The 22,394-nt window shown below is 42.9% G+C and overlaps 1 protein-coding gene across 2 annotated transcripts; it reads right to left on the reverse strand.

Moving 5' to 3' along the window:
* Nucleotides 1-4,936: 4,936 nt before the first annotated feature.
* Nucleotides 4,937-22,394, reverse strand: ORAI2 (ORAI calcium release-activated calcium modulator 2). Of its 2 annotated transcripts, XM_067537826.1 has the most exons (4): nucleotides 22,243-22,394; nucleotides 21,620-21,693; nucleotides 14,711-14,951; nucleotides 4,937-7,121 (listed from the first exon to the last, which is right to left on the reverse strand). In XM_067537826.1, the coding sequence occupies exons 3-4, from the start codon at nucleotides 14,936-14,938 to the stop codon at nucleotides 6,576-6,578; spliced, it is 774 nt and encodes a 257-aa protein (XP_067393927.1). In that variant the 5' UTR covers nucleotides 14,939-14,951; nucleotides 21,620-21,693; nucleotides 22,243-22,394; the 3' UTR covers nucleotides 4,937-6,575. The 2 variants fall into 2 exon arrangements, with proteins under 2 accessions (XP_067393927.1, XP_067393926.1); XM_067537825.1 differs by lacking the exons at nucleotides 21,620-21,693; nucleotides 22,243-22,394 and having other exon boundaries at nucleotides 14,711-15,002.

The raw sequence follows: 22,394 nt of genomic DNA on the forward strand, positions 1-22,394 counted from the left end.
TGCAGTTAATGTAATACGTTTAAACTATTAAAGTTCAATGCAACAGTAACTCCTATCTGAGCAGTATATTTTCTTAACCTAGATTAGTGCTTGTAAACACATTCCAAGAACAGAGTCCTTCTCAAAAACCAAATTTCTCAAGTTGACTTGCATCCTGTACATTTTATAAAGGGGGAATCTAATATATTTGGTCAAATTAATTAAATTAGGTCAACGTCTTAATGTACTATTATATTTTCTTCATGCAGAATACCGGATGACTCAATTTAGCCTTCAAAAATACAGTCTTAAACAGCATGCCAGTGTAAAGACCACTATACTTTTGAACATGTTTATCCAGTTTCACATAGGATGGGTTCTTATTATTCAATCATCTAGACAAGGGCTGGGATATCTATATTCCATAAAATACTTCATACATAGATAAAGCAAGACTGGAACAGGAACTAGGTGGAAAAACCCCCACAGACTTCAAAAGTTTTCTCTTGGCACTTAAATGATTCAACGTTCTGTTCTCGATATCAGTTGTTAGAATCAAAGCAAAGGTGAGCTTGAACTGTATGTACTGATGTTAATGTAGATGTTTTCTATATTCAGATGGTTATCGAATGATTCAGAGTTCACTTTGACGTGGATACAAAGGAGAATGACGGCGAGAAGTTAATTAGAAAATAAATGGGCTGGCCTGATTGTGCTGGCACTTGGGGATCTGAGCTTGGGATCAAGGTGGTTTCTTTGCTTCCTTGGCTGAAAGGAATGGGAGGGGAGGGGCTTGTGGCATGAGGTGTGGAGGATGGGGAAGCTATTTCTATTTACAGTACCGGAGGGGAGAGAATTCTCATCTTTATGGTTGTCACTGTTTGGGCTGGAAACAGGTGCTTGCAAATATACAGCTGAGGAGATGAAGACAAAGTCCACTGTACCTTCAAGGGCTTTTCCCTATTATGATCTCCAATCTTTGGGCTGGACTACAGTTCTGTGACCTACATAAGCCAGCTTTGGCCCTAGACTTCTTATTTCTTACTATCTACAGTAGGCTTCATTTATTGCCCTAGGTTCCCTAAAAAAGATCCAGATTCTTAAAGTCTGCATTCATTATTTCCCCCTCCTGTCTGGAGACAGCAACATACTTTAATGGGCATACTCTTATATCCAACTTATAACTTTAAAGTGAAACGTCTCAAGCTACAGTCCAGACGTGTAGAACCCTACAAGGAGCTTCTGTCCAGCAGGCAAGATACCATTTATAAACACTTGTTTTTGGCCAACTTTCTATCCAATACATTATTTACAGCTTGAGCTGGGCCTTTAAGAAGATTGGAAGCCCCAGCTCCCTCCTCCCTGTGCCTGGTTTCCTCCCAGATCAGGTGACTGCAGGCTATAGCAAGGCCTGTTGGGAAGAGGGAAGCACGGTTTAAGTGAGCATGCTGGACCACTCTGCAGCATGTGATCAGACTCCTGCGCCGTCTCCAAGAGGAGCCAAGGATGACTGGGAAATATCCTACAATGGCTCAGGTCTTTCCTCTCAGCTTGAACCCAACAGTTTGTGTAGAGTAATTGCCTCCAGGTCCCTCAGATTAGGAGTCCCACCAAGCTTAGTTCTTTTCCCATCTTTTTCGATGTGTGTGATGCTTTTAGGAGAGCTAGTGAGACAGCCTGGGCTGAAATGCCAGCTGTGCATGGATGCCAGCTGTGCATGGATGACACCCAGCTATACATTTTCCTTCCATCAACTGAAAACCACAGTCTCCATGCTTTCTGATTGCCTTTCTGATATCGGCATCAGGAAGAAGAGCAGCTGGCTGAATCTGAATCTGGATAAGGCTGAAGGAATGCTAGCAGGCAGAGGAAAGTGGAGGAGGAGAATTCCTCAAGTCATTACAATCTCCTGTATCAAATTGCCAGATATCTAAGCTGGACTATTACAATTCTCTGTATCTAGGAAGGAAGCCCTATGCCCAGTGGAAACTCTGCTGGAATGTGGTAGTCCAAGTCTTCAGCAACACAGATCACAGTGATACATTACCTCAACATGCTGCTTTCTGCACTAGCTTCCCAATGAAGACAGTTCAGTTCAAAGTCACAGTCCCGATTTTCAAAGTCCTACACAGAACCAGTCCCGAACTCCTAAAACCACATCTCTCCCTCTGTGACAAGGACCTCCCAACAGCTGTGTTTCTATTGGAACAATGATACTGTCGACCAATAGGTGTAGGTTTGTAACTATAGGAGACAGGAGTTAAGAATATGGAACTCACTTCCAGAAGAAATAAGAACAGCCACTAACCTCAATGTATTCAGAGCCAAATGTAAAACCCATCTCTTCCCCCAGACTTTCCTATAATAGTGCCCTCATCCTCAGATTCATTCTTTTAAGAAATAATCTGAGCTTTATATTTGGTGGTAGTGAAAGAGGAGGGAGAGAGAGAGAACACTATCATCTTTTGAAGGAGGAAAAGGTGCCCCGACACTATGAGGAGGAAGGCCATATAAGAACCTAGATAAGTGGCTTCCTTCCCTCAGCAGAGGAGACAAACCTGAGAAGAGCAGCAGCTCGTTGGGAAAGCTCATCAGGGATGGCCTGGGCCAGGGCCTGCATGGTTCCCTGCTAAAAGGGAGCCAAGGAAGGAACTGCCTGAGAAGACTCAGGAGAAGACCTAGGGAAGAGCAGCTGCCAGGAGTCTGCAGCAAGACCACTGGTGGCTCCCTGTGGCAGAGAAGCAGGAACAGAGCCCATGAGGGGCTCAGTAGAAGAAGCCAAGGAGAATGCCTAAACAGATAGGTGTAAACAGAATGTGGCCCTGGGAATCATGAAGCATGTAGTTGGCAGTTGAGGAACAATAGCAACTAGAGGCAGTGGGGAAAAATGCAGTAAACAGAAGACAACAACTGGTAAATGTAGACAACTGAGAATGGAGTGGAAGGAAATGCACTTACAAGCTTGACTACTGGAAATCCTGTTAGTGCGATGACAAGCAACAGCTGCTGGAATTTTTGGCATAGTGGCTCAGACACACGCAGTTGGCCACGTGCAATGGTCCCTATTAGATAGGACTCAAATCCATGAAGCCTTAGCAAAAGTCTAATGAAAACAAGCACATACCACTTCTGACATTTCTTGGGAAACAGCTGAGTTTCACCATGCTGCCAAACAGCCTTTTTTGGATCAGCTGCAATTTCTTGACTGTTGCTGATCCCGTATGCAACCTTTAAGGAACACGTCAGCGAGTCTGTATGTGAAAGTGGTGAGGATGAACACACCTTAGAGAAAGATGAAGAGACACAGGAGAAAGAGAAAAGGAACCACTGCTCTTGGGGCAGGAGCTGGAGAGAAGCCATAGCAAGAAGCAGATGAGAGGGTATAGGAGTGCCTGGAACGTCATGGACCACCGAAGCCAAGCCGTAAAAGGACTACCGATGCAAGGGGAAGAATGAATGCCCACAGACACTAGGCAGGGCTGTGGCCTAAAGAGGCAAAAGGCACAACTTGCTTTGACTTTATTTACCATAGCAGAAGAGGATTTTGGCTGGAGGGCCAAATCAGCCCACTGGCCTGCAGGAGTGGACAAACTTAGGCATAGCCTGAGGCCTGATCTACACCAAAAGCAGGTCAACCTAACTACTTCACTCAGGGTTGTGAAAAATCTTATGCCCTGTGCAATGTGTCCACCTATCCCTCAATGTAGGCACAGCTAGGTTGATGGAAGGATTTTTCCATTAACCTAGTTGCCACCTCTTGGAGAGGTGGATTTACTACAGAGAGGGGAAAACCCTTCCGTTGCTGTAGTATATGTCTATGCTATAGAACCACAACAGTGCAGCTGCAGAACTACAGCTGTACTACTGTAGCATCTATAGTGTGAACATATCCGGAGCAAGGTGCCTCTTCTATGCCCCTCAAATTATGCCCATTATTATTATTGCCCTTTAGGCAATATCTGGAATCTAGTCTCCGTGGACCTTTGCTAAATGTGTTTTGAAGAATCAAAGCACAGTCTCTCCATTGCATTTCCCTTTTCTGTTGAAGTTTACTACAATCACAGTGAATTAGTTGAACAAGCCTGAGCTGTGTCCAGCAGTTGTGTTGTTTTCACAGAACCAAGCATACTGCATCACAAGCTCACTGCAGAATGGTTCAAGACATTCTCCACAATTGATTTCTAACCAACTACTCTCCTTTTTCAAGGCTTCCTGACCCTTTAAGCTAGCACAGGATACTAATCTAGTTATTACTGGTGTTAGAATGGAGCATTTAGCACAAAGTAGAAAAAGGATCCATCCCATCTATTCTGACCTCACCATGTTCTCTAGGTGAAGGAGTCCTCTATCAAGCACTACTTTTTATATTCTGATTTTCATACTATGATCCTGATCTGGTTTTGACATGTCAATTCTAATTTATACTGTGGTGATGAGACAAGGGGTGAGGTGGGGTAGAATTCAACCCTAAACCATCCCTGGAATTTCAATTGCAATCAGTATTAAAGTCCAGTTCTAAAACTTGCTCCGTGTACCTGTGCAATGTAAAATAGTGGCTATGTTTCAACAATGGATGAAGAGATTACTGTGTGACATTCAAAACACTTTTCTATATAAAGAAACGCATTAGAGTTTGGTACGGAAGGTCACTGAAATTACCTTCAGGTGGTCTAGCATGAATTTTAAAACCATCCCCTTCCAGGAATAAAGTCCTTACATTGTGTATTTGGAAAGTACTACAAAGTAGTCCTGTGTAAACATGGCACATGTCAAAGAAGTTAAGAATAACTGATGAAAAACCAGACAAGTGCTAAGATGCTTGCCCAGGAATGATTGAGTTAAAATGAAAAAGAAAGAATTGGAGCTGGCTTCCACGGAAATTTGTCAGAGAGAGATATTTAAAGATATAGTCTCATCTTGCTGCACTCATTTTTTCGCACACACTGGGAATCTGATACTTAGTACATTGATATTATATTTCCTAAATACCAGTGGTCAATCGGAAGGAATTAAATAAAACATTACAAACTTCTTCAATTATTTTAGAATTATTCAAGAACTGGCACAAATTGTAAAACTATTAAAGTATGCAAGAGAGTAGAGCCTGAAATTAGCACGGACGGCATCCTGCTGGTTACTGAGCGTGATGAGGCAGGACAGAACAATTTTGCTTAAATATTTGACATATTTCTGTAGCTGAAATGCATGTTATTTTTCCTTTAAAAACTAAAATCAAGCTACTAACTGCAGAACAATAGTCTTCCTCCCCATGAAGTAGTTATAACTGTGACTTTATTTGTACTTTCACCCAAAAATATGCTACAGTGCTTTACAAGTTTCACCCATTAAGCTATGCAAGCACAAAGAAGAATCACTTTCTCTACTGCTGAAATACTTGAACCGCATGCAGCTTTCTCTTTGGACTGGCAAAGACTGGATGCGGCTCACTCCAAACTCAAAAATGCAGCTCCACATGGCACAAGGGGAATGTGTGGTTTGATAAAATGCAAGATGCTTTCTTCCCTCAGGGCTAAGAATGGTGAACTTTCTCAGGCACAACCAGCACAAAGAACAAGGGAAAAGCACGGGATCTGGACTCTGAGCCCTCTGTGGCAAACCAGGCCAGCAAAACACATACATCTTCTGATATGTACAAAGAAAATGAAGAAAACACAGTGACAGGTTTCAACAGTATGCTATGTGCTATCTTTTCTCACCCCTTTAAATCTGCTTTTCTAGTCCTTCAAAAGTCTGTCATGTCTTTTTAAATTCCCAGTTAGTTTCCTGCTTTAACAATGTCTTTTTTGTTAAAAATGAAAATATCTGTAAGCCTTCCTTGAACACACAAACTTTCATTATCAGTAACATTAGAAGATCTTGGCATGCAGTCACTGTAAAATAATAGATACTACTGAAGCAGGCAAAACAGAGCTTCCCAGCCACTTGCCACTCTGAAATTCTCTCTCCCCTGTTGTAAAAGAGGGTTAGGGAATAGCAAGAGAGGATAGCAAAGGGGAAAATATGTACTAAGACTGCTGATTTCCAACCCCTTGTATCATTCTAGTTACCTGTTTCTGTAACACCCTTTTTATAATAAAGGTAACAAACCCCCAATGTTCTGCATTGCTTTCAGAACGTCTTCAGATATGTAGTAGATACCATTACTTATCAGCTCAACTCTGGAAACAGTCGTTGTGTTTGCTGCTCCACGGCCAGCAAGGGAGCTCTGACACTTAAAAAAGGGGCTTTGCTTGAAGTGTGAAGTAGTTTTACTCTTGGCAACAGAATGTTGCACTGTTAAAATATAACCATTTGGAAACCACCCTTCAGAACACAATATTAAAGCAGGTAAAGTGTAACTATATGGCAGTATCAACTTAAGTACACAATTGTGTGGGACCAGAAGTAGGCCACAGACCCCATTGTTTGGAAAAGTACTAGGACCCATTGCCCTTTAAACCAAACAATTCGCATTTTAGATGGTCAGACCCCCAAATAATCCATCACTGGTTTGGGTTGCTCCTGTTAGCAAAATGTTTATTTTGCTCTTAGCCTCAGCAAAATGATTTGTTTGGAAACAGATCCCTGTTCCTCTGTCACACTACCTGCAACCCTCTGTCATGTCCATCTAATTGCACTTTCAGTTTGTGAAGCTCTTCAATCTCCCGGTTATGTCGCTCTGTTTTGTGCCGCACTAGAGAACGGTAGAAGTGAATGGTGAAGACAACAAAAATCAGACCCACTGGGACCATGATGATGGTGGAGACCAGGGCTGCTTGCCAGCCCACATGGCCGCTGGGCTTTTGGATGATGGTAGTCTCATTTTTCATAATAGAGTCCACAGGCAGAAATTTTATCCAGCACAGAAGCACAACCTCAGCGAGGAAAAGGAGAATTCCCAAAACTGTGGAGAAACCCCAGGCCAGTTCTATGTAGACGTGCATGCGTTCATGTGGGGATTCACTGATGGAGTTCAGGTTGTGTATGTTACTCACCGCTTCCACATTAGGTAGTATACAGGTACTGATGAGAAGGGCGAAGAGATGAACTGCTACCAGCACTGTTGTGCAAGCACTGAACGCAATCAGCAGCATTTGCGGGTACTTATACTGCATCTCTAATTGCACCTCCACCATGGCAACCTGGGGGAAAAAATGATAATGATCAGCTGCTAGAATTCCTGCACATTTCAAGGCTCCAGTTCAGGAAACATTCTTATTCAGAAAGAGTGCTTAAGCACATGCTTAAGTGCTTTCCTGAATTGGAGCCTAAAAGGATCATTTCTGTTTTCAAACGATGCATGCACAGTCTATAGATTTCCCTTTTTCAAGGCTTACCACAAAGTTACATCCAAGTCCACAGGAAAGTATTTCAATATTGCAGTTTTTTAGCAAACTCTCTCATAACTGTGACCCATATGACTAGCATCAAACAAAATGCTCAAAAGGAGGAATTTATTAGGTAGCAAGTGTAACTCTGACACAGGTAACAGCTCAGCCAAACACGTAGCTCATCACATACCTTCAGTACTCATCGTTAGTAGTCATGTGATAGAAAACACTGACTTTGGACATTTAAAGGGTTAAGTCAGAAAGGATTAATGAGGGTCTTAGCATCACCAACCATGACAAGCATGAATCTTTTAATCAAAATGTATGCTTTGCTGTATGAGATATGCTTGCAGACATTCTCTCCTTGTCATTCCCTCTCTTTTGATTCAGGGAGGGGACCAGCAGTCCTCAACTATTTGAGCTCCCAAGTGAAAAGGACTCCGTATTCCCCACTGTGCTGTTCTACAATGCTGCATGTGAACCACACCATATTAGACTGGAAAAATAAGACTGTCGTTTGAGGGAGGGTACAAGACCCAAAGAACAGACACAGTGTTCAGCATATTGGATGGGAATTTTACCTAGATATGGGATTTAAGGCTTTTTATTAAACCTATCAGCCTAGCAGGTCAAAATATCAATGACCACTTATTGCCATTTGTGCAGACAACAGTTTCCAGGTTATTGGGTGTTCCCTCTCAGACTAACATGTTCTCTAAAGCTGGCCTCAGTGGTGTGAACTGATGAATCTTTAAGATTGACTGATGAATCTATAAGAGATATTTCACAGGTAAACAACAACTGTCTGGAAAAAGAGGGAGGGCTGGAGGGGAAAGGAAAGGAGGAAGAGATTTTATTTAGCCAAAACAAGTATTGAAGAAATGTTGTCTCCTCTTTGCACTTTTCCCCTCAAAGACTATCACATTGCTCTCCATCCATGGTCAGAGAAAAAGGATAAGCTAACATCATGCTGGAGGTCCTGGTAAATGTTTCAGTACAAGTAACTCAGCATAGGGTCGGCCTGGCAAAGTTTTCCATATTAGTCATTTAGTCAAGTTTATTTTTATACCTAGAATTTATTTTCATCGCTCATTCTGTAAAATAAAATATTTTATTGGAATATTTAGACAATGTGAAGTTAGTCTTGGGACCATTAGTTCAAGCAGTCACTGCTGGGCAACTTTGAGAGAGAGAGAATGAACTCTGACCTTGGGGAAGGCAGGGTCAGGATTAGATAGTTTATATACAAGATTTAGGGCAGAAAGGAGATTACAGTTTCCTTCTTCAAATGATGACACAGAATGACTGGCAAGGGCCACTGGGAATGCATAGCTTCTGGGTTCCTAAACTGGAGGTATCATTAGGCTCTCAATATTTAACATAGCGTCATATCAAATACTACATTGACACACTATGATCTCAGGGCCCTCTACTCCTTTAACTTGCCCCTGGAAATGTAGCTAGAGATACCTAGAGTTTGATCTCCCAATTTGCTGAGCAATTTGCCCTGACCCAGCAAAGAACTTAAGCATGTGCTTAACTATAAACTTAATAGTTGCAGCACTGGAATCAGCGAGATGACTCATGCATTTAAAGATAAGCCGATGCTTAAGTTCTGTGCGAGGCAAAGAACACAAGATCCTTGCAGGACTGAGCTCTTGATTTGTTTCTGCATTATCAGTGATAATGTGAAAATTTATTACAACATTTAGTTCAATATACTCCCTGGCTTCTCCAGGATTCGATTACAGAGAATCTTCTTGTCTTCAGAAATGCGGGCTAGGACTGATGCTGTGAGGCAAGATGTTGATGGTAACTCTGAACAAAAATATGTTATCAAGCACATGGGTGGGCAGCTTCTGTAAATAGGCCAGTATATCTAATGGGGGAAAAAACTAGACAAATCCCATAGCAATGTGACAACAAGCCAAGGAAGCTGATTGCAGAAGCAGCTCTTATCTCAGCCAGGAAAATGTTTAAGGGGATTTCTGAACATCTTTCTTTTTAAAATGAATTTAGTGCTTCTGAGAAGCGTTAAACTGAGGACATTGGTGCCAGAGGCCCTCTGTCTGCAGCGTGCACAGAATAAGTGCAGTGACAATTCAGACCTTCCCCCATCTGCCCTGACAATATGCCTCAAACGAGACTAGAATACACGTAAGGGAAAAAGAGGAGTTCCATCTTCCTGACCTATTCTGTCTTTGAACTCTCTGCTGAGACTGCCAGTAAGAGTGATGATTGTTTGTGTAATGTGGATGCCTGCCCAATAGGAACAGGACCCAGACCAGTAGCTTGTTTCACATAGATCATAAAACAGCCATTAGCTGGTAACAATTTTCAGCCACTATTGGATCTCTGTTGAATTGGAAACAGCAACAGAGTGGTGAAAGGATCTGAATCCTAGTCCCATACTATGTTACTTTGGACTTATTTTATTTACATATTTAAATGTACATAAGACTTTGGAATACATTTTACTTCCATCAATAGCCAGATTGTTGCCTCTCTTAGGAGAGAGTACACAGCCTGCTTAAGTATTTGCCTACTGAATTATTGCAGCAGAAATAAATTAGCTGCAAATTATATCATGGTCATTAAGTGGAGTGCCCAATTCTATCAGCTGGAGAAAAATAAGTAAACTTGCACAAATTAAGGGAATTACTATGTTCTGAAAGTTAGGTTTTTGAAGAAAACATATTGCAAGTAATACCCAAGACCAGAGGAGATCCCACTTATTTGAATATAAATGCTGGCCATGCAAAATAAAAGTCATTTTGATCTATTTTCTTTCAATTTTTAATATATACCCCAAACCACCAATGCTCCTTGGAATCAGCTCTGAAGTTCTCACAACAGTTGGACCGAAAAAATCCAACAGGAGCAAGAATCCTTCTGAGACAGATCAGATAGCAGGAAGTGAAGTGGATAATTTTAGCAGACATCCAAACACCTTGTGAATATGCCATAAATAGAAGTGAGATGGTTTATGCTGTATATTTGCTGAGAATTTGTCATTGCTGTTTGTGTTCAGTGAGTTAAGAAGTCGGGATTTGTTTTCAGAGTGAACACTGTGATTTCCAGTCCTGCACATGGATCTATGTGGGTAGACCCTGATCCCAGGAGCAGTCCCGTGGATTTCAGTGACACTCCATGTGGGCATAGAAGGTCTGTTTGCCTGGATCAGGTTGCAGCATGCATTATAGCTAAAATGATAACACTATTCTTACTACAAAATTCTCTCTCTAAAGACATACAATAATTATGCTATATACTACCAAAAAGGAGCAGATTTTACCTATAGACTCTAAGAATGTCTAATAGTCGAACCCTAGTGAGGAAAATAGAAAGGAGCATAGACTACGGCAAGTCAAGTGCAAAAGTACAGGCAAGCCAAGCAAAATGTATTTTAAAGTAAAATAAAGCAGGCCAAGAAAGAATTTGAAGGGTAACTAGCTAAAGACACAAAAACTAACAGCAAAAAAAAATTTAAGTACATCAGAAGAAGGAACTCTGCCAAGCAGTCAGTGGGACACTGGTTGATCGAGGTGCTAAAGGAGCACTGAAGAAAGATATGGCCATTGCGGAGAAACTAAATTAATTCTTTGCATCAATCTTCACTACAGAGGACATGTGTGAGATCCCCACACCTGAGTTATTCTTTCAAAGTGACAAATCTGAGCTGCTGTCCCAGACTGAGGTGTCAGAAAAGGAGGTTTTGGAACAAATTGACAAATTAAACACTAATTAGTCACTAGGACCAGATGGTATTCACGGATATGAAATCGCAGAACTACTAATTGTGATATGTAACCTATTGCTTAAATCAGCCTTGTACCAGATAACTGGGAGGTAGCTAACGTATCGCCGATTTTTAAAAAGGCTCCAGAGCCATTCCTGGAAATTACAGTCTAGCAAGTCTAACTTCAGTACCCGGCAAATTAGCTGAAACAGTAGTAAAGAACAGAATTATTAGACATGTAGATATACACAATATGTTGGGGAAGAGGCTTTTGTAAAGGGAAATCAGGCTCACCAATCTATTAGAATTCTTTGAGGGTGTCAACAAGCATGTGGACAAGGGTGATCCAGTGGATACAGTGTACTTGGACTTTCAGAAAGCCTTTGACAAGGTCCCTCACCAAAGGCTTTTAAGCAAACTAAGCAGTCATGGGATCAGAGGAAAGTCTGCTCATGAATCAGTAACTGGTTAAAAGATAGGAAACAAAGGATAGGAATAAATGGTCAGTTTTCACAATGGAGAGAGGTGAACAGTAGAGTCCCCCAAGTATCGCTACTGGGTCATGTGCTGTTCAACGTATTCATAAATGATCCAGAAAAGGGGGTGAACAGTAAGATGACAAAATTGCTCAAGATAGTTAAGTCTAAAGCTGATCGCAAAGAGTTGCAAAGGGATCTCACTAAACTGGGTGACTGGGCAACAAAATGGCAGATGAAATTTAATACTGATAAATGCAAAATAATGAACATTGAAAAAAATGAATCCCAACTATACCTATCACAGAATCACAGAATATTAGAGTTGGAAGGGACCTCAGGAGGTCATCTAGTCCAACCCTCTGCTCAAAGCAGGACTAACCTCAGCTATATCATCCCAGCCAGGGTTTTGTCAAGCCTCAGCTTAAAAACCTCTAAGGATGGAGATTCCACCACCTCCCTAGGTAACCCATTCCAGTGCTTCACCACCCTCCTAGTGAAAAACTTTTTCCTAATGTCCAACCTAGACCTCCCCCCCTGTAACTTGAGACCGTTGCTCCTTGTTCTGTCATCTGCCACCACCGAGAACAGCAAATGAACTGCCAAAATGATGGGTTCTAAATTACCTGTTACTACTCAAGTAAAAGATCTTGGAGTCACTGTGGATAGTTCTCTCAAAATATCCGCTCAGTCTGCAGCGGCAGTCAAAAAAAAGCTAACAATGTTAGGCACCATTAGGAAAGGGGTAGATAATAAAACAGAAAAGATCATAATGCCACTATATAAATATGGTACGCCCACACCTTGAACATTGCAGGCAGTTCTAGTCACCCCATCTCAAAAAAGATATATTAGAATTGGAAAAGATACAAAGAAAGGCAACAAAAATGACTAGGGGTATGGAACAGCTTCAGTCTGAGGAGAGATTAAAAGGATTGGGACTGTTCATCTTAGAAAAGAGATGGCTAAGGGCAGCTATGATAGAGGTCTATAAAATCATGATGTGGAGAAAGTGAATAGAGAAGCAGGGGTGCTGTGAAAATTTTTTATAGTGGGGGTGCTGAAAGTGGAAACCATGTATTCGGTTGTTATTACTACTTCAAGTCAGGGGGTGACGCTGCATCCCCAGCACTCCTAGTTCCATTTCCCCTGTAGAGAAGTGTTATTTATCCTTCAAAAAACAAGAACTAGGTGTCATCCAATTAAATTCATAGGCAGCAGGTTTAAAACAAACAAAAGGAAGTACCTCATCACACAATGCACAGTCAAACAGTGGAACTCATTGCCAGGGGATGTTATGAAGTCAAAAAGTATAACTGGGTTCAAAAAAGAATGAGATAAGTTCATGGAGGATAAAGCTATTAGCCAAGATGCTCAGGGATGCAATCCCATTCTATAAATATCCCTAAACCTCCAGCTGCCAGAAGCTGGGAGTGGATGACGAGCTGGATCACTTGATAAATTGCCAGGTTCTTCAGAGGGAATGAACAAGGCATCGGCCACTGTCAGAAGACAGGATACAGGGCTAGACGGACCACTGGTCTGACCCAATATGGCTGTTCTCATGTTATAATAACCAACATATTAACTACTGATTTTTAGGCCATGTCTACACCGCAGACTTCTGCCCGCATAGCTCTGTCAGTAAGGGAGCACACTTCCTCCAGCATAGCTCTGTCAGTAATGGTTGAAGAAGTTCTTAGCACAGATGCAACCATACCTGCAAAACTGTGCTTTCTGCAGTATAGCTTGTTTCGCTCGTGCAAGGGCGGGGGGGTGTGTGTGTGTGATTTTTCTATACTGGTACAAAGTACAGTTTTGCTGGTATAACCTGTGTCCACACTAGAAGTCCTTGGCCGGTATAGTATACGGCATACCGCTATTCCTATACTGGTAAAGCACTTCTAGTGTAGACATGGCCTAATATGAAGAAAGCTGCTACTCTAGAGGATCTAATAAAAATGTGTTGGATCAGTCATCTGCAACCTTTTCCAGTTAGACGTTTCCATCTGCTACTTCAAAATACAAAAGAAGTTACAACCTGACTTAAATATAGTAGAACCTCAATTTTATGAGCACCAATCTTATGAACAACCAACTAGACGAACCATTTTTCCTGACCTGGTGGGGGACGGGAGGGAATAAAAAAAACAAAAAAAAACCCCACACATAACAAAAGTGATATCAATGAAAAACAAGTTGACATCCTTTCACATTCTGATACCTTCAATGCATTGGAAATTGCTTTGCATGGTTTGAAGGACTAGAAGAAAGTGATGCCGTGCACTGTACTGCAACTTATGCATAACTTATCCGTTGTAATTTTGAGATATTCAGTTTTATGAACTTTCAATGAACTCCTCAATCCCCATTTAGTCTGTCAAATGGAGGTTCTACTGTGCATTACTATATTATGTGAATACACATATATATATACACACAATAACCACAAAGAAAAAATATCCACAGGGAGGGGATGAACTACAAAAAGGTAAAAAGAAATATAACCCCCACTCCTTTCCCCCATACCCATAAAAATCCCCAATAACCCAGAGAAAAATTTGCTACCATAATGTTAAAAAAACCTGAAAGCAAACCAAAAATTCTCTATAGGTCCTGTTTCTCTCTCTCTTCACTCCTGAAACAACACACCTCTTTACATGGATGTATTCAAAGGACAAGCTTCAGGAACCAAAAAGCCGTGATACCAGGTCTGCATTACCCTGAGCAGTGTTTTTCTTCCTCTACCCCACCACCAGACACACCTGCTGTGCATGTATAGAGAGAGGAGTTTTAATTCCTGCCACCAATGAGCTCCAGAGGTCAGATAAGGGGGAGGTTCATCACACCAACATCATATGCAAGTGTTTTGTTTAAGCCAAATACTCCTGCTGGCTGTCAGTTAGCTACAGGCCAGCCGATACTTTGAGACGTGGGTTTTAGGGCTCCATGGGACTATTTCTATACAGCTGATCTCACAACACTGCAACAAGTGTCTTGAGAGAGCTGACCACGGTGTTAAAACTTTTCAACAGCAGCCAAACAAAAAGTCACACACAGATTCCTTACCACCAAATAAGGACATTATTGAATATCCTGCTCCATCTACAGAAAACAGCCCCTATTAACAGGGGAAGGTTTTACAAAACTCAATATTTCACAATCCAGCAACTATAAAATCATACCATAGCAAATCCAGAGAGCAAAGCAGACGTTCTGCTGGAAGCTTTGAGCTTAGCTCGGCTCAGATAGAGTTTTCTCCATGCGAGGGCCTGAACAGAGTGATGATTTGAAGTGACCAATTCCAGATAGCTGCGCCGGACCCAATCCCGATAATCCATGCCCTTTGTGCCAGGCTCAGAGCCGCAAGCAGGAGTGGCAGGATCCGCTGGGACATTTAACTCGGAACTCATGATGAAAGAAATGCTAGAGAAATAAAATATTTGCATGGTCAGGACGGCAATAGTAGCAAGAACAAATATAAACTATTGCACAGGAGAGGACAATCCCAGAGACTGTTTTATTAGCCTGATTTGTATACGATGTATAGACAGGAATCCAGTAAAAAGCTACATTTAAAAAATTACCCTCGGGAGGTAGATGTAAAACGGATTGCATCACACGTAGAGCTCTCATCTCTACTCCCTGATCATCTGTCACTGCTGTAGGCTCCCCCTTGAAACTGCCATGGGCAAAGACTACATAAATAAGACTGTGAACTACTTTCAGCATGAGTTCAGGAGGGACTGGTGACAGCTGAACTTCGTATCTCTAGGTTGCTGCCAGACTATATTTCAACTTAAAACCAGTGCTTAATTCTGCCCCTCCCCTCCATCCTTACTTGCTTGTTTTAAGATGGTTGCCCTTATTTTTTCACACATATGTCTTACTTGTTCTTTCTACTTTGTTTCCAGGTGACACAGTTTAATTCCATACTGCATCATGGACGTGTCTCAAAAGCATCTTATTAAAGCACTTCTGTAACATCAGTTATTGCATTCAGTGCGTCAATTTTAATTAATTTTCTAAATTGAGGCACTTCAATTAAATCAGCATGAAAGATATGGCAATTTCCTGCAATATCCTTGAAGACCCGTATTCAGTTAAATGTAAGTGCTTTGAAGTTTATTGTATCAAAGGCAAAGTTTATGTATTAATGTGGGCTGGGATTGTATGTAACCTCCTTAGGGTGAACCTGAGAAGTTTTATGAACTTCAGAGGACCATTTTGAACAATGGGCCAGACAAAAATGGACTTTTGGACAAACAGTATCAAGTGGTTTGCCTGAGGAATCTCTACGGGGAAGCAAATGCAAATGTCCACTTCCGGTTTTGCAGAAGTCCAGCCTTTTGAAGCTACACCCTGAAGGGAGGACTATTGTCAATAGCTTACCTGTCCCGGAGTCACAAGATCAAAGGCCCAACCTGTATAAAGGAAACACTAATCTAGTCTGAGCTAAGGCTGTTATGAATGTAACCACAGAAAATCCCGTATGGGTTTTGAAGGACTGAGTCCTACCAGAGCCTTTGTTGGAGTCTGGGGTGTGTATGTAAGCTCTGGTAAACTTATTAGTACATGTATAGGTTCTTTTATTGTTTTAATATCTTTTCGCTATAATGCTTTCACCTTAAGAATAAATATGCTTGCTTACAAATAGAGCCCCGCAAATCCATGGATATCCGCAGACCATTTTTGCAGATTGCGGATCAGATGCAGATACAAATTTTGTATCTGCGCAGGGCTCTACTTACATAGAGCTGTGTGGTAACTCATAACTGCTGGCAGTTACGCTGGACATAAGCCTTCAAAGAGAAAGTAAAGCACAGATGCTCGCCTGTTTAGGAAGTCTGGTTTGCTGAGAATACCGAAGTGTAGGCAGGGAACTGTGCAGCCTGGAGAAAACCCCAGTCACAAGAGAAAGAGAAGTGGGTCTCTGCTCAAGAAAGGTAGTAAGTGAGAGCTGGAAGCCTAAAATTAGTGCCATTGGTGGACCATAGAGGGGGAACACAGGTGCAGTTGCCCTGAACTGTGACAATCACATGACGGATCACAATTCATTTTACATGGGTGCAGCTTCCTCCGGCCAGCTGAGATTGCAAAGATACAAAAGGAGCCGAATGGCATATAATGTATAGCAATCAAACTGGCTGGCATCTTGGAGGAGACAGCTGTGGATTTCCTAATCCACTCACCCCATTCCATGTTTATCAGCCACAAGTGACCAATATTTGTGCTCCTTTACTTCCATCAGTCCCACTCAGTGAAGGGAAAGATGTGACTCCAAAGGACAATCAAGTTTTACTTCTCAGCTATATAGTTTCATAAATGTTCAAACATCTTCAGATTCAACCAACTGCATGAAAAGCAAGTTAAATCAGCAAGACTATTTCAAGTGACCACATTCAACACTGGCCCCAACCCAAACATCACCCTCGTTAATACTATGGATTAACCTAATTGTTATTTAAATGGAAACCTTTTGGGTTATGATTACAGTGTTACTCATGGATATAGTAGAATTTAAATGAGCAGGGTTTGTGAATGCTGGCACAAGACTGACACACACATTCTCATCAAGAGGTTTCAGAAAAACAGAGACTTTGATCCTGCAATCAATTCTCGTACCAACAAGACTGCAACTGACCTCAATGCGAGTAACAAACATGAGCTACTATAGGACTGGACCACATCAGCGTTTTAAGGCTATGAATATTTATACATACCTAGAAGTGCATGCATGGGAACACACATGATGTGGTACTAATTCACCTCAGCACCACACTTCAAGGTGACAAGCACCTTGCCATGAGTTTGGCACCAGTTACTTTTTATTCACACCCATGCTGTTCAAATTAAGACTACAAACATAACTAATAAACCAGGATTTCCCCCAGGATTTCAAGCAGTAAAGGAGGTAAACACCACTCAAGTGCCAACAATATGCAGAAACAACCGTCATCCCATACACTATTTTAAAATGGATGCTACTTCTCCATGCCATGGTGCACTAAGAGTAGGTTGCTGTGCTAAATAAGGGAAAGTTGCTCACTGGTAATTTCTACTATTTTGAAGATACAATTACAGAGGATTCTCATTCTCGGGCTCTCCAAATTCTTTCAGATTTTTGACCCTATGGCACAGTGGTAGTTAGAACGCAAGACCCTCCTCCTAGTCATCTTGCATCAGCAGCCACAAACAATCTCAGCCCTCATAGTATTCCAAATCAGTTCCTGAACTGTGCAGGAAGCAAGACCTCCCAATTTATTTCCCTTTAGAAATAAAATAAAATGTTTATAAAAACATCCCAAGGGATGCTACAATAAAAATCAGAACAAAATAACACCTCAGAAACATTCTTGCAAACAAAGGAGAAGGTGGCTCCAGGACAAGAGTGGAAAGTGAGACTCTGGCATAATATTTTCAAGAAGCAGATTTTCCTTTTTAAAAAAATACCATGAATATAGGATTGTGTAGCCTATGGTGTAGCCTAAGAGACAGTAAAATTATCTCTGAACATAATAATCCATGGGGTTTATTTGGTGAGTCAGGTTTTTGATCAGGAGGTAGAACAAAAGAAAAGAAAGGCTAAAGAGATGAAAGGAATTGCTGTAGAGTGTTTGCTGACGGCTTGTAGTGCACTTGGGCAGAAATTGAATAAGAAAATAGAGTTACTTAGAAAAGCCCAGCAAACTTTGGAGGAGAAAGAGAAAACTAAATGGAAGCTAACAAATCAGCTAAGTGAAGTTTCAGAGGACCGATTAGCCATTGATAAAAAATAACAGGAGTTGGAGAAAATGTTAGAGCAAAGTCGGTATCAGGTGCAGGAAGCAGACGAGAAAATTCGTAGCTGGCAGGAACAGGCAGCTGCCAGCGTAAGATCGCTAGATGACTATAGATCAGAGCGTGGTTGGTTGTTAGACCGAATCAGTGAGTTGGAAGGTCTACTAGACGGTTATGAATCAGAGCATGGTCTGTTGTCACATCGAATCAGTGAGTTGGAAAGGCTTTGTGAGATGTTAGAGAGAGAGAAGATGAATCAGCACACAGCATCGCCGGAGTATAGCAGAGCTACAGAGACTTCGGCTGCGAGCTCCTTGAGAGAGAAAGTAAGCAGAGAGGTGCAGACGGTGACACAAACTGTGAGAGAGCTAGAGGACAAGGAAGCATTGGTTCCTATTCCCATTGGTATGGTAGAATCGACGGAGGTAGATCAACTTGCAGGACCAATGACTAGAAGTAGGGCGAGAGTTAGTTCAGTCTGACATGGTACCTTTAGAAGCAGAGTCGGAGGTTATGTCTCAGGAGTTGCCAGAAGAGCACGTTAGTGGTAAAGCAGTTGTGAGCAGTCTGTCAGCAGAAAAGGGAAGTCCTAGAGTGGCACAGCAGGAGGAGGAGGAGGACGTCATCTTAGAGGAGGTGACTGGTGATGTACAGGATAAAATGAGCAGAGCAAAAGGGGAGGAGATATCTTCTCTTCCATTAGCATCTGCCCTCCTTAGAGACGAGGATGTGCCCCCGACCTCCCAAGTATTCTCTCTCTGGGTTTTGCTGAAGTAGGCCTTTGCCTTTCGTCTGGATTTTCCCAATTTTACAGCTACCTGCATGTGGACCTGATTTAAATGGTGGTGCAGATTTTGGTCTTGTTTTATTAAAAAGCAACAAACGTTAATTGGAAATCAAGCGATTTCCCTTAGTCCCACCTTTGAGAGCATCACTACTATTCTGTCTGACCCAGCTTATCAAGATGTAATTATCCAAAGTACACCAACCTTCTTTGTCTATATTCCCCCACTAGGGTTATCACTGAAATCATTATTGTCTCGTAAAAAGACCCACCTCATACAAAGTACCAATGATATGGACAAGGCCAAACAGGCTATTTACCCAATTAATGGATGAAACCAAGGAACCTTCAGCAAGCCTCTGGGTAGAAGTCGGATTATAGGGATGCATTGTTGTACAGGGAATTGCAATAGGAATTCTTTATCCTATTAGGATGCATGCAGTGTAAAATTAACAAGTATAAGCCGAAACCCAGACCCAACCAGGTACCAGATAGTAATGTGGGAGAATATGTATCCATGGTACCCATGATTGCCACGCACCAGGACATAAAAGACCATCACTATGATACTCTTCCTCCACCACGAGCTGTAGGAGGAGGTGGTGAAATTATCCCCTAAAACAATTAATCATCCATATCCACACTTGTGTGATGGGGTTCATTTTGCAACCACCACATCAAAGGGGGAATCTGTAGCCTATAGGACTAGCTTGCTTGCTTGCATATAGATATATCTTTCCTTATAGAGTCAAGTATTGTTGTTTTATTATAATAGAGTCATAGATTCATATTAAAGTATTACAGCTGTAATGCAAGGTACCTTACAGGCCTTATCCTGTATGAAAGCTAAGGCAGTTAGCATGTTCAGGACCTTTGGCCCAGATAATGATGAGTTAAAGGATAAGACATAGATGGTTATAACCTTTACCCTAGATAAGTCAGGAGGCATCAGAACAGTGGGGGCTGTCACAGGTTATGCCCTGAGTAAACTTCACAGACACACCACAGAACCCACAAAAAGGGCCAGAAATGACAAAGGTGAGATAAGCAAACTGTCTGGAATCGTCTGGAAAGGATATGGATATGTCATTAATAAGCACGAACCTGCCAGTCTATAGAATAAGTATACCCTAATAATTTGGGGGTGAAGAATCCAAGTTTGGACTTAGAAGGAGGACCCATATTGCTCAGGGTATAAGAAGGGGCAAATCATGTTACTTGGGACGATTGTCAGCTACTCCTTCTTGAAGCTTCTTTTAGTTAGTGAATTAAGATTCCTTCGTTTACACTTGGTATTATTTGTAGTGTTAGTCTGAGCCTTATAGCTCTTAGCCCTCGAGCACTGCCTAGCTCTCCACCCCCTCTCTAGTCAAGGGTTGAGGAACCGGACATCTCTCTCAACCAGGTCATCAGGGAAGGGTGTGAGTATATTAATCCAAATCATACCATAGATATACATATATATCACGAGTCTCTAAAATAAGACTGTAATCCTACCCATTTGATTATTCATTTTCTTTTAATTAGTCATTTGTCTATCATTTTATGTTATCTTAATAAAAGCTTATAAAATTATACAAATTTGGTTATCACTGTAAACCTTCCTGTCGTGCACCCCGGGGTCTCTATAAAACTCATCTGGAGCCTGATTACAGGACAAGAACCTCATTATCTTCTGATCAGATCAACTGGCGAGCCTATAACCCCATTCAAATTACTAAAACACCCAAAATCAGGCTACAATTGTCACTCTTGTGGTGCAAGTAGCTGGACAGAGATCCTAAAATAAATGTGAACAATACTGCAACAAGCAGATTAAAAAAAGCCCAATGCCAGATAAACCACAAAAACAGTTGGTGAGAGCATCTTTGCTGACTGCAATGGGAAATGACTAGACAGTTCTGAGGTCTGAGATAGGAGACTCAAGAAGGAGATTCCTATGCGGATGGCATCTTTAATAGAACAGTTTTACTGCACGGTAGTCACTAGCCAGGCATCTGAGTAGAGAGGCAGAGTTATTCTAGGGATCCTGGTCTCCCTCCTTGCAATATGACAGGCGCAGGATCACCAGCTGTTGCCTCTCATAGAATGGAAAAGAAATGGAAGTTAGGGCAGCGGTGGAAGAGCACGGTCATACAAGTCAGCATAGCAGTATTCCCCACAGCCTATTCACCAGCACTGTGTCATGTCCAGTTTTGGACCAAGTGCCAAGACATCCACAATTCCCTCTCTTCCACCGTCTAATACACAAATCGGGCCAAGGAAGAGACAGGGTAGGTGAGGTAATATCTTTTATTGGACCAATAAAAATATGACCTCACCTACCTTATCTCTCTCACATCCTGGAACCACCACAACACTGCAAATGAATTGGGCCAAGTTCATTCCTGGGGTAACTTTCCTGACTCCAGTGGGAGTACCGCAGAGATGCATTTGTCCCCAGTACACTGCATGCCCATAGACCGTCTGGAAGACGGAGAGCTTTGTGCCAGTGCCAGTTAATGCTGTTTCTTAGCTCATCCTGTCTCACCTTTGGCCGCCCAGCAGCAAATATCCCCGGGCGAGGCTCTGCCCGGTCTTAGGTCTCCGCTGCCTGCACACAGTCTGAAATGCACATCCAGGGACTTCTTCACAGTCAGCTCAGGAGGCGAGATGGCTCCCACCTCCCACCCACCGTCAGCCCGCTCTGCTGACCCAACCGTAGCGCTGCCACTCTCTGCCCAGGCTGCTGGCTTCAGGACCCCGGGTCACCGCTCGGCCTCCAGACCCTCCGCTGGCTCCCGCACCCATCCCCGGTCCGGGAGCTCGGCGCCCCTTGCAGGGCTTCAGTCTCCCTTGGCTTCACGACCGCCCGGTGCCATGGCCTGGCCCGGTGCCATGGCAGGGGCCCTCCGGGGCTTCACCCCACCCCAGCCCTACCGCACGTGGGCACCCGGAGCCACCAGCCCACGGCCCCCGGGCTCTGCCCCCGCCAGCCCGGGACGCAGGCAGCTGCCCCCAGCCCCACACCCAGGCCCCCCGGGGCTGGGCCCCCCGGTCCCGCTGCACTCCGCCCCAGACAGCCCCCCCCGCACGGCATCCCCGGGGGGGCCCCCAGAGCACCTCCCGGCCCCCCCCGCACGGCATCCCCGGGCCAGCCCGTCACTCACGCACCGCGGCAGGGGCAGTGCCCGGGCGCTGCCGCTCAACCCCGCTCGCTGCGCCGGAGCCGCCGCCGCCCGCCTCGGCCAAGGAGCGCGACAGCCGCCTCCGCCGCTGCCACGGCAACGCCGGCCGGACCCCGCCCCCCCAGCACGTGACCCGGG

The sequence above is a fragment of the Emydura macquarii genome, unplaced genomic scaffold, assembly GCF_026122565.2.
Source record: "Emydura macquarii macquarii isolate MOO-44397 ecotype Brisbane River unplaced genomic scaffold, CSIRO-AGI_Emac_v2 contig_450, whole genome shotgun sequence".
In the NCBI taxonomy this organism is placed as follows: Eukaryota; Metazoa; Chordata; order Testudines; family Chelidae; genus Emydura; species Emydura macquarii.